Raw genomic sequence first — 11,397 nt, 5'->3', positions numbered from 1 at the left:
CTGCCTTCTTGGGGGGACCCAGGAGAGGTGCAGGGGGTCACCCTAAGTGCTGGGTCGTGTCCTGGGGGCACCCGCTTTTGCCCACCCCCCCATTTGAGGGGGAGCCCTGGGGGAGGCTTTGGGCGTAGGTACTCTCTCCGCCCCCCCGGTGCACCCAGCAGCAGGGGACCCCAGGGGGGTTGCAGGGTGCCCCCCTCCCCCGGCGTGGGCTGCCCTTGGGGGGCCAAAGCGTTCGCTGAATGAGTAACGGAGGCCCCCTCCGGGCTCGGCCTGAGATTTGGGGCAAAAACCCAGCTTAATGGGGCTGGGGTGGGTCCCCAAGTCTGACAGTTGGGGACCGGGTGGGCTGGGGGGGGTCAGGCCACGCTGCTGGTGGAGCAGGGGGTGCTCTGGGTGCTGCCGATGCTGCGGTTGGTGCTGCTGCTCTCCGAGGCCGGCACCGTGCTGGAAACTGGCTGCAGTTTGGAGGTGGGACCTGGCTCGTGTCGCGGCGCCGGAGGGAGAAGCACCGAGGGGACCCGAGCTCGGGGCGGCCGGCGGTGGGCAGGATGCTGCTGCCGTGTCGGAGGACGGGCACGGGCTTGAGCTGCTGCTGCCAGCGCTCCGGCACTGCCGGAGGAGCAGGCTGGTGCTGGTGGCTGGCCTCGCACAGCAGCTGGTTCCCCAGAGCACTGGGGGCTGCAGCCCCGTATTGACACACTGGGGACGTGCCCCAGAGCTGACCCCTTTGCCCAGCACCTCACCCTCTGCATGCGCTACTGCTTCCCTCTGCTCCTCTAGGAGTTGTTGGCAAGGGGAGGTGTAGAGCACCGTGCTGTTCTCCTGCCTTGTACCCACCACTCTTGGGGTGCTCCTGGGACCCCGCAGAGTCCCTCAGCAGGAGCCTGACCCCTAGATTCCCCCCCTTCCCTGGGGGGAGATGCTCCATCCCCCGTGGTGGCTGCATTCAGCAGGCAAAGCAGGCAACGATGCTGTCCTGGGGACCCTGCTGCAGCCTGGGGAGGGGGAAGGAGGCTGCAAAGGGCTGGTGTGAGGGACTGTGCCCTCCAGGGCTTGCCCTCAGCAGCCTGGACCTGCCGCCGTTCCTCCCTTCCCAACTGCTATTGAGTCCAAAGGTTCCACGGATTAGCGGCAGGCGGGGAGCGGGAGCTGGCGCCGGGGGGTTGGGGTCACGCGGGGGTGTCCCGCCGTACCGGGCGTGGGAGGGCAGCGGCGGCCCCTTCCCGAGGCACCGGCCTGCGGGCTCCCGGGTGGGCGGGAGGGGTCCCGGCGCCGCCGCTCGCCGTGCCTTCTGCCGGGGGCGGCCGGTGCCCGAAGGTCGCCCTGCGAAGCGCCGTCCGCCGCGGCAGCCCCGGGAGCGCGGCCAGCAGCCGCGCCGCGTCCCGGGCGGGGCCTCGGGCATCCCGAGCCCGTGCGGCTGCCGGGCGCCGCGGGGGCGCCGGCGGTCCCGGGGCCGGGGGCGGTGCGGAAGCCCCGGAGCTGCCCCACGCTCACCAGGGCAGGATGCGCCACCGGTGCCGCTCTGCTGCCTGCGTGGGGTCCGGCTGCTCGGGGGGTCCCCGCACCGGGGCCACTGGCTTGTCCCACGCCAGGTCCCACTGCGGCAGGGCCAAGCGTGCGGGCCCGGGGGGCTCGGTGGCCCCCGGCAGCGGCCGTGCCGCGCAGCGGCTGTGCCAGATGCACCGTGCAGGTGCAGCTCCGCGGCTGCGGTTGCGGCCCCGGTTCGAGCCGGCGGGCAGGCATGCTGGCACTGGAGCGCCGCCCGCTCGCACCCATGGGTGGCCTTGTCCCGCCGGGCAGGGGTGGGTGCCGGGTGCTGGGCTGCCCTGTGCCCCCCCGCGGGGCCAAGGGGCAGCGGTGGAGGGGTGGCTCCCCTTGCCCAGAAGGAGCCCGTCCGCGCGGCGTCCCCCAAACAGGTGCTGGCACTGCCAGCGTGTCACCGCGGGGCCACGGCGGCAGCCAGCGGGCACGGCTGCAGGAGCCAAACCCGATGGGGTGGATCGGGCTGGGCTGGGCTGGCCCCTGGGGCTGTGGCGGTGGGCCCAGCCCCGAGGCTGTGGTGATGGGCGCCATCCTGACCGCCCCCAGGGATCTTTCCAGGACACCATCCGGACCCTCAACACCCTGCAGACCAATGCCAGCGACCTGGAGCAGGCGAAGCGGGAGCGCAGCGACCCCCAGGCCCAGCTGGAAGCCATGCAGGGCTTTTTGGAGCGGACCGGGATGAAGGTGAGGAGCGGGTCCCCCCATCACCCCCCCCACCCCACCCCACCCCCGTCCCAGCAGCGGTGCCGCCATGCTCGGTGCTGGCTGCCTCCTGGGGGTCTTCTCGGGTGGTTGACCTCTGGCAGGTCGAGGACCTGGATCGACTGAACGTCATCCATGTCACGGGGACGAAGGGCAAGGTGAGGCAGATGGGCAGTGCTGGGGGGCAAGGGGGGGCCTCCAGCCTCTCTGGCTCCGTTTGCCCCAGCACGGGGGGGTTAACGCTGCTGTCTCCCCAGGGCTCAGTGTGCGCCTTCGCTGAGTGCATCCTCCGCAACTACGGGCTGAAGACGGGCTTTTACAGGTGAGTGTGGGGGGTCAGGAGGGTTTGGGGGGGCTGGTGGCACTGTGCCCGACTGTGCCCCCCTCTCCTGCTCTGCCCCCCCAGCTCCCCTCACCTGGTGCAGGTGCGTGAGCGGATCCGCATCGATGGGCAGCCCATCAGCAAGGAGCAGTTCAGCAAGTACTTCTGGCTCGTTTACAGGCGCCTGGAGGAGACCAAGGTGGGGCTGGCGGGGGGTGCTCCCTCCCTCGAGGACGCCCCAGTGCTGGTTGGGGATGCCCAGCAGATGTTGACACCCAACCCCCCCTGGGTGCCAGCCCTAGAGGAGGGTGCCAGCCCTGAACGTGGGTGCCAGCCCTGTGGGTGAGGGTGCCATCTCTCGAGCAGGGTGCCAGCCTTAGAGGACGGCGCCAGCCCTGCAGACAAGGGAGCACCAGGCACATCTGGGGCTCAGCCGCTGCCCTCACGGCCCCGTGGGTGGGGTGACAGCCGGACGGCATGACTGGCAGCAGGAGCCCCCTGCCGCTGGCTGTTGCCTCATGCTGGGGGACCTTGGGGTGCCCTGGAGGCAGGAGTGTCTTCACGCAGGCCCAGGTGGCCTGGGCCTGGCAGGCTGCAGTGTCTGTGCTGTCCCCCATTCCCAGGCAGCACCTGGTGGCTGCCGTGGCCGGGATGCCAGCAGCCATCTCCACTGCTGCTCTGGCCTTGGCCCCCCCGTGCCCCCCGCCTTGGGGACCAGTTTCAGACACCCCCACGCCAAGATGCTCGCGTTGCACCCTGACGCAGGCATCGCCGGGGGGACGGCAGCCCCCACCGGGCACGTCTGTGCCCCCCGGGCCCCGTGTCCTGCCCTGGCTGTGGGGTCCCCTCGCCACAGCCCCTGGGTGCAGGAGCCAGGGAGCAGAAAGGCTGTGGAAACCCTGGCGGGTTTCAGCACGCAGGAGACACGGTGCCACGGTGACGTGCTTTAGGGCCACCAGCACCAGGGGCGGTGGGTGCCCCGGGCGGTGCGGCGGGGGCGGGGCTGGCGGTGGGGCGGAGCTGGCGGGGGCGGGGCTGGCTGCGGGGCGGGGCTGGCGGGGGCGGAGCTGGCTGCGGGGCGGGGCTGACTGCGGGGCGGGGCTGGCGGGGGCGGGGCTGGCGGCGGGGCGGGGCTGGCGGGGGCGGGGCTGGCGGCGGCAAGCTCCGCCCGCCCAGGAGCCCCGAGGGAGCCGCGTTGCTGCGGAAGGGGCTGTGACGCGCGCGGGAGGGGCAGAACGCGGTGCTGTAGCGACGGCCGCGGCAGCCATGGCCAAGCGGTACGACATGGCGGAGTGTCCCTTCTGCGATGAGGTCTCTAAGTACGAGAAGCTCGCCAAGATCGGGCAGGGAACCTTCGGGTGAGTGCCCGGCCCGCCCCGCCGTCGGGCCTGCTGCTCGGGGCCGGCCCCCTGGGCCCCGCGGCCCGCCCGCCCCAGGCCCGGGCGCCGCCCGCTTGGGTCTCCCTTCCTCGGCCAGCGCTCCGGCCGCGGGGGCCGGCCTGGCCCCTCAGCCCTCCTTTCCCCGGCCCGGCGCCCCGCTCCGGCAGAGCAGAGTTCCCTCTGGAGACGGGCGGGGCGGGGTCCTGCACCTTTGCCCAAAACGTGCAGTTTCGGCCAAAATCCTTGGGGGGCTCCTGGGCTGGCTCGGCTCGGCCGCTGCTGAGGGCCTTTGGTCCGAACGGGATGTGGCTGGGTCGGATGGCGGCTCAGCACAGAGCGGTTGTCTCGTCTTTGTGTCTTGTTTGCTGGTGTTCCCGGTCAGGAGCACCTGGCTGCGTCCCTTCTGCCTTGCGCTGCTCAGTGGTTTCATTCTGGTTTTACAGGGAAGTTTTCAAAGCCAGACACCGGCAGACAGGCAAGAGAGTAGCACTGAAAAAAGTGTTGATGGAGAATGAGAAGGAGGGGGTAACTGCAGCAGCATGGCAGAGGAAGGGGGTAAGTGCCGGAACGTGGCTGGGCTGTGTTTGGGAAGGCCGGGGTGCGGGGTGCGGGGTGGCCCTTTGTCGTTGAAGGCTAATGTTTGGGACGGCATAGATGTGCTTTCACAGAGTAAATGTGTTTCACAATATTTGCAGCTCTAATACGCTGTATCCTGAACCTGTAAGGGTGTGGACAGGACCCCAGCCCTGTGGCCTTTTTCCTCTCCTGCTGATACTGTGATAACGTTGGGCCTTGTGGCTTTGCCAGGGCCTACGGCTTGTTGTCACCTTTCTGGCTGCAAAGGCAGCAGTGTGGTGCAGTCCCTGTGAGGTCACTGGGCTGCATGGGACAGCTGCTGGGAGGTGGCGCTGCCCACGCGTTCCTCCTCCCGTGCAAAAGCCTGTCATCCCCCGCCAGGCGCAGGGCTCCCCGCTGGCTGTTGTTTGTGGAGGAGCCGGGTAGTGTGTGAGGGGCACGTGCTCAGGGGTGTGCAAGAGATGGGAGAAGCTGGGGAGAGAGGTAACAGCTTAAACAGCGCAGGCAGTAGCTGGGGAGGCTGCTCTGCAGCTTGGGCCAGGCCGTACCGTGTGCCCTTACAAATGTGGAAGATGAGGAGAGGAGGGAGGGGTGCCTGCATGCCTGCCTCAGCACCACACAACCACTCTCCTGTGAAGGAACGTCCCTCCGCAGTGGTGCCCTGATGCTAAATAAATGTGCACAGTACCGGTGTGGGTGTTTTATTTTAAAGCTCTGATCGGCCTTCAGTGACCTGTGACAGTGCTGCTCAAGCAGGTCCCCTGCCGAGCTGCCACGGTCACGTGTCTCCTGTTCTCTAGGCAGGGGTGGCCTGGTCTCACGCACCCCTAATCCCCGTCCTTTCTTTCGCCTTTCCAGTTCCCCATCACAGCCTTGCGAGAGATTAAAATCCTCCAGCTGCTCAGACATGAGAACGTGGTGAACCTCATAGAAATCTGCAGGACCAAAGGTAGCTTGCGGGGCTCTCTCTCGGGCTGGCTGCCAGCTTTTTTTTCAGCCCTCCTTCTCTGCTGAGCGGGCTGGTGTTTTGTGCTGGGCGTGGGGTCCTCTAGCTGGGCATAGGCCTCTGTCCCCGCCTGTGATGCGAGGGGTGATGGTGCACTCCTCTTGGAAAACAGTTTCTTACAGAGTTCGGGGTTTGCTGCACCTTGGCTGGAAAAAGCTGTGGTCAGTGCTGCTGGGATATGGGTGTGCTGTGGCAATGAATGCTGCCCGTATTGGAAAAGTCCTGAGAGGCTTGAGATAAACCCACACTGGAGAGGCTTTGAAGCAGAGGGTTTTGAGCCCGGAGCTGTGCACAGCCAGTTCCCTCCTGTCAGGACCTCTAGCTGTCCCTCTCAGTTGGCTTGCGATGGTTTGTGGCAGCTCTGTGCTGATGATACAGCTCCAGCTGGAGACTTGCTTGGCTTTCTGTGGATGGCAGCGAGTGCTCGTGCTGTGAGAGCTGGGACTCCACTCGGGGTGGCCCTGAGCTGCTCTTCCACCTCCTCGCTTCTACCTCACGTGGTGTGCCCTGCTGCGTGACTGGCACGCTCAGTGCGCTTGGCCTGGCTCCGTTTCCAGTCAAGTTGCTTTAAAGCACTTGGTAGCTTTTATACGTCATTCTCTTCTGTGGATTTGTATTGTAAAAAATACTTTTGAAAGTGACAGCTGATGTTCAAGCCTGCCATTCTCTATATTCAGTCGCTTCCGTGAAATAAAAATGAAAGTGGCAGGTATCTGGTGCTGGTGTGTTTTTAAAAGTTCACTGAACTGGTAGAAGTGTTTGGCCCGGGACCAGGAGCTTGAAGTTGCTCTAGTCCTCTACAGCACGTAGATTATAGTCCTCCGAACAGGTATGAGTAGAAACACTGACAAGTTAATTTTGAATTCACTGTGCGATTAAACAAGTTGTGATGGTTGCATGGCTGGTGTACCCAAGGTAACTATTTTTGTAGCCGTGTCGGTCGTTTGTGTTTTGTTTGAATTCCAGTTTTCACCCAGATCTACTTTGACCTCAGTTTCCAGTAAAGCAGAAATATTGCATGTGCTGTTCTCAAACTTTTAAGCGCCTCTCTTTTTAGGTGGGAAAGGTGTGGTAGGGGCCATATGTGTGTAAGGAATTGCAAAGCTGGTACAGCAGGCACCCTGCTGGCTGGCAGAGTGGTGCGTTTCTGTGAGGGCTGAGCTTGGCTGTCATTGTCCAGTAGGAGCTGCTGATCGATCGGCAAGTTTTGCCGATTACAGCTGATGAAAATCAGCTTTCTTTTTACAGTTTTGCATGTGTGCTCTAGGAACAAGGTTGAAATAGACTGCTTCATTTGAGGCTTCCTGTTAGTGACTTTAAATTGCAGTTGGAGTTGGAGTTTGAAATCGCTTTGATCCAGAGCAGCCCATTTTCACAGATGATGTTTGAGGCTGCAGAAACCCCCGCTTTCTAATACGATGTTAGACAGATTTTTCTCCGTTTCTGCATTTTTTGCTGGGGCTGTCTTAGCGGGCGTCTCCGTTATCACTGACGCGATCGGTGGTAGTGCTTGGCTGGCAGCTAGTGGTATGTGCACCTACCAGCCGTGGCTTGCAGGGAGGAAACCCCACAGCCGTTACGCGCACAGAGCAATACAAAACGAAGCTTTCAAAGATTTTCGTGCCCTTGCCTTGCCTGTCTGATCACGTTCACGACTCTGATCCTCATCCTCTGTTCTTCTGTTGCTAGTTGTGGGTCTTGGGGCCTGCAGGCTGTTTCTGGTTCTGTGTGTGCCTGTGCCCTGAGGTTTTGTCTAGTGAGCGCTGTATGTATGAGCAGCAGGGTGGCCGGAGGCCAGGAGGAGCTGTGCTGGGGTTAAGGGTCCCTCCTTGCTTCTCCCATAGCCTCTCCATACAACCGCTGCAAGGGCAGCATCTACCTTGTGTTTGACTTCTGCGAGCATGACCTGGCTGGCCTTCTCAGCAATGCCCGTGTCAAGTTCACGCTCTCAGAGATCAAGAAAGTGATGCAGATGCTGTTGAACGGCCTTTACTACATCCACAGGAACAAGGTACCGGCCAGAGCTGTGCTGTGCTCTGAGGTCACCCTGCTTTCTGTGGCTTTCCAAGGAGTGGGTGTCTTAGCACAGGCTGGAGGGAAGTCCTTGCTTGTCCTCCACCTCTGGAGCTGCTGGCACCAAGGAGGTGCTGGCACCAGGCGCCCAGGGAGGGTACCTGAACGGCTGAACCTTTTGGCGTCTGTCCTTGTACAGATCTTGCATCGAGACCTGAAAGCTGCAAATGTCCTGATCACGCGGGACGGAGTGCTGAAGCTTGCAGACTTTGGGCTGGCTCGAGCTTTCAGCCTGGCTAAGAACAGCCAGCCAAACCGCTACACCAACCGGGTGGTGACTCTGTGGTACCGGCCGCCAGAGCTGCTCCTAGGTAGGAGGTGATGGGCTCTGCCGGCTTCTCTGTCCTTCTCATTCCCCTGGGTGACTAACGCGACATCTCTGTTTAGGGGAGCGGGACTATGGTCCCCCCATTGACCTCTGGGGTGCAGGGTGCATCATGGCAGAGATGTGGACCCGCAGCCCCATCATGCAAGGGAACACAGAGCAGCACCAGCTCACCCTCATCAGCCAGCTCTGCGGATCCATCACACCGGAGGTGAGGGCGTGAGCGTGAGCGAGCTGCAGAGAGCGGAGGGAGGCGAGAGGCGGTGGTGTGGGCAGGTTCTGGGATCGGCCGTTCCTGGGCCTCTTCCCATGCCCGCTGCTGGCAGGGAGGCTGGGGAAGCTCTGGCAAACTCTGCTTGCCTCCCGGCAGCCACGTGCACGGTGGGGCACTGCGCTTGCCTTGCTACTCTGTGTAGACTACAGCTGTCCCATCGCTCATGTTAACCTCCTGAGGAGAAAAGGGTGAACCTGCCTCCCAGACCCCCTTCGGCAGGGGTGGCTTGTGTCCTTGTATTTGAGCACAGAGACGATGCTGGCTGCTCCAGCTGTGAAAGAACAGAACATTGCACGTAGGAATCTGTTCTAGCCTGTGTTTGGGGGTTGTCTCACAGAGAAACACCCTTTGGATTTCTGCTTAAAGAAGGGTGGGTTTGGGGTTTTTTTGTTTGTTTTGTGTTGAGAGGTTTGCCTCTGGTGCTTTGAACTGGTCACCTTGAAAAGCCTCTTCAGTTCTGTCTTGTCACTCGTGGCATCGGCTCGGTTCTGGTGGGAGCATTTAGCTCTTTCTCAGCTCCTTATTTAATGGCGGCTTGTCCTGCCCTCTTGTGGGGGATTGAGCTGGGGGATCTCTTGGCCGGGGCTGTGATCTAGGGCTTGTGTTGTGCAGGCAGCTGCAGAGGCCTGATGCCTGTCCTGCATGCGTTATGTACGTACATTGAAGGGGTTTTCTCTTGTATGTAAATACCTGGTGTGGTCTCTCAGATCAGGGTTGAGGTAAGTGCTGGTGACTGCAGCAGGCTTTGCTTCCTAAGGATAAAAGGAGCCACAGACATCCTGGTTGTTACTTAGCAATCGGGTTTGTGGCTTTACCTTTCTGGATGCTGTAGCTGGCATGAGCCTCGCTCTCTTGTAGCTCTTTCGTGGGAGAACCAGAAATCCTGGAGCATCCTGCAAGCTGTTTCCATTGCAGCAGGCCTCCGTCCCGACTTGCCCACGTGTCTCCAGGCTTTAGCGTACCCTTTAGGGCCTCCTTCATGCTGTGGGAACAAGGTCTGCCAGTTTGGAGGTTATAAAATAGTATTGTTCTCCCTGCAGACCTCACCCGACTTTGCCTGAGGGTGTTCGCATCAAAAATGGCTTGTCCTCTCTGTAACTATTTCCTCCCAACCCTGCTTTCCTGCCCCTTCCCAGGCTTGGCCAAATGTGGGTAAATACGAGCTGTACCAGAAGCTGGATCTTCCCAAGGGTCAGAAGCGCAAGGTGAAGGATTGCCTGAAAGCCTACGTCGGAGACCCCTACGCACTCGACCTCATCGACAAGCTGCTGGTGCTGGATCCCGCCCAGCGGATCGACAGCGATGATGCCCTGAACCACGACTTCTTCTGGTCCGACCCCATGCCCTCGGACCTCAAAAACATGCTGTCCACCCTCAACCAGTCCATGTTCGAGTACCTGGCCCCACCGCACAGGAGGGGTGGGCACATGCCCCAGCAGCCGTTCCAGGGCAGGAACCCGGCCGCCACCAACCAGGCTGGATTCGACCGAGTGTTTTGAGTGGGGGCTTCCCCAGCGGGGTCCCAGCTGGGCTACTCCGCAGGCTGCATTCAGCGGGGATGTCCTGGCAAGGTCTTTCTGTCTGGGAAAGGACTTTCTTCAAGGCGAAGCGCCTGCTGGCTTTAACTCGGCTCTGAGATCTCGTGCGGCAGCTCAGCCACCACGGAGCTGCTACAGAAGGTGATACCTGCAAGCCTGCAGCTGTTTCCCTACAGCTTTGTTACAGAGCTCCCGCACCTGCCGGGCGCCGGTTCAGCACGTGGCCTCAACCGTGGCCTGAACCGGCCACGTTCAGTGGCTGCAGGTGAGGGGAGCCGTGAGGAGGAGCTGATGCTGTGCAGCCTGTCCACCCTGCTGTCCCTGGGTGTATCCCACCTCTGTGCCCCCCCCGAGGGTCTTGCAGCGCTGGGTGCAGGGGGGGCCATCAGATGACCCCCTGCCTGGACCAACCCCCCGTGACCCTGCCAGTGTGGGACTGGTCCTGGTGGCGATCCCATGGGTGGGTCCTGAGGGCTCCCCCAGTGCTGACCCCCCCTCCTCTCCCCACAGCCCTGCCACTTTGACTACGCTGTCTTCTGCCCCAACTTCACGGAGGTGCCCGTGGCCAGCAATGCAGGTGAGTGCCGGGGAGCTGGGGTCTTCCCTGGCCCCGCCCCTCATCCCCAACCCCTCCCTGGCTCCCCCTAATCCCTGGCCCCCATCCCCGTCTCTCCCAGACCAGCAAAACTTCAGCGTGACCCTGGAGAGCTCCCTGACCCGCTGCCTGGAGAACCAGCGGAGGTGGACCCGGCTACTGGAGGAAAAGGAGGGGCAGGACCCCTGGCTCCCAGCCCCCCTGCAGCCAGCCCCTGCCCGAGAACCCCTGCTCCTGGTCCCCCCAGCCGCGAGACCCCTCAATTCCCCAGCCCTCGTGTTCCCCTGCCTGGCCCAGGCACTGAGGGGTGGGTGGCACAGGGCCGGGACCCTTGGCTGGCAGCGCCCACCGCCATGGGGGCTCACCCCCACCCCGCCGCCAGCAGAGGGGCTGTGCTGCTGCGGGAGGCGGCCGCCATCCACGTCCTGGTCACCGGCAGCCTGCACTTGGTGGGGGGGGTCCTTCGGCTGCTGGACCCCGCGCTCTCCCAGTAACGGGGGTGCGCAGGGCTTTGCACCTCTTTTTACTTGAAGCGCCGGTTCTGCCCCAGATGGTGCTCGGAGGTGGCTGGGGGGGGCACGTGGGACCCCCAGACCCTTCCCGGCTCATCCCTTTTCACCCCAGTGCCTTTTGGCTGTGCCCCCCGCAGGGGGGACACTGGCCATGGGGGAGCTGCTCCCTGCCCCCAGCCCACGTTGGTGGGACTGGCTGGGGGGGCCCTGGCCTCTGGGGGGGCTGCCCCAGGCTGTGCCAGGGTCCAGGCGCCCAGGGGCGTAGATGGAGTTTTGAGGGGGCGGTAGATGGGAGCCTCAAGCCACAGCGAGGTGTGGACTAATTTAACACGGGGGAGATTTTTTATTATTATTATTATTAATAGTTTGTAACTTGGGTGGGGAGCTGGGAGTGTGTGTGGTTTCTGCCCATCACCCCGTGGGGAGCCAGCAGCCCCACACTGCCTCACCCCCCTTAATAAACATTTTGCTGCTCCTAGTGGTGCCCACTGCCTTCTTGGGGGGACCCAGGAGAGGTGCAGGGGGTCACCCCAAGTGCTGGGTCGTGTCC

General features: G+C 62.8%; 3 protein-coding genes across 7 annotated transcripts; all 3 read left to right on the top strand.

Moving 5' to 3' along the window:
- The first annotated feature begins 72 nt into the window (after window positions 1-72).
- LOC308069513 (uncharacterized protein) lies at window positions 73-3,561 on the top strand. Of its 3 annotated transcripts, XM_080401894.1 has the most exons (3): window positions 73-2,229; window positions 2,505-2,569; window positions 2,654-3,561. In XM_080401894.1, the coding sequence occupies exons 1-3, from the start codon at window positions 1,504-1,506 to the stop codon at window positions 2,913-2,915; spliced, it is 1,053 nt and encodes a 350-aa protein (XP_080258020.1). In that variant the 5' UTR covers window positions 73-1,503; the 3' UTR covers window positions 2,916-3,561. The 3 variants fall into 3 exon arrangements, 1 of the variants encoding a protein (XP_080258020.1); XR_013930424.1 differs by having other exon boundaries at window positions 2,505-3,561; XR_013930425.1 differs by having other exon boundaries at window positions 73-2,569.
- Window positions 3,562-3,667: 106 nt separating this feature from the next.
- LOC308069506 (cyclin-dependent kinase 9-like) lies at window positions 3,668-10,317 on the top strand. 3 transcript variants are annotated; one of them, XR_013930416.1, is made up of 8 exons: window positions 3,668-3,927; window positions 4,392-4,503; window positions 5,383-5,473; window positions 7,375-7,541; window positions 7,743-7,914; window positions 7,991-8,139; window positions 9,339-9,881; window positions 10,251-10,317. XR_013930416.1 is itself a non-coding variant. In XM_080401880.1 (7 exons), the coding sequence occupies exons 1-7, from the start codon at window positions 3,836-3,838 to the stop codon at window positions 9,699-9,701; spliced, it is 1,146 nt and encodes a 381-aa protein (XP_080258006.1). In that variant the 5' UTR covers window positions 3,668-3,835; the 3' UTR covers window positions 9,702-10,249. The 3 variants fall into 3 exon arrangements, 1 of the variants encoding a protein (XP_080258006.1); XR_013930417.1 differs by having other exon boundaries at window positions 9,339-10,005; XM_080401880.1 differs by lacking the exon at window positions 10,251-10,317 and having other exon boundaries at window positions 9,339-10,249.
- On the top strand, window positions 10,245-11,325 carry LOC308069943 (folylpolyglutamate synthase, mitochondrial-like; the record flags this gene model as incomplete). Its single annotated transcript, XM_080403096.1, is given in 3 exon segments — window positions 10,245-10,317; window positions 10,418-10,641; window positions 10,644-11,325. Coding segments are annotated over 3 exon segments (483 nt in total), but the record flags the coding sequence as incomplete, so codon positions are not given.
- Between the last annotated feature and the right edge of the window lie 72 nt (window positions 11,326-11,397).

Source organism: Falco punctatus (assembly GCF_963210335.1).
Source record: "Falco punctatus genome assembly, chromosome: 9".
Classification (NCBI taxonomy): Eukaryota; Metazoa; Chordata; class Aves; order Falconiformes; family Falconidae; genus Falco; species Falco punctatus.
The sequence above is the reverse complement of the archived record's forward strand: the minus strand, read 5'-3'. Positions and strand labels throughout refer to the sequence as shown.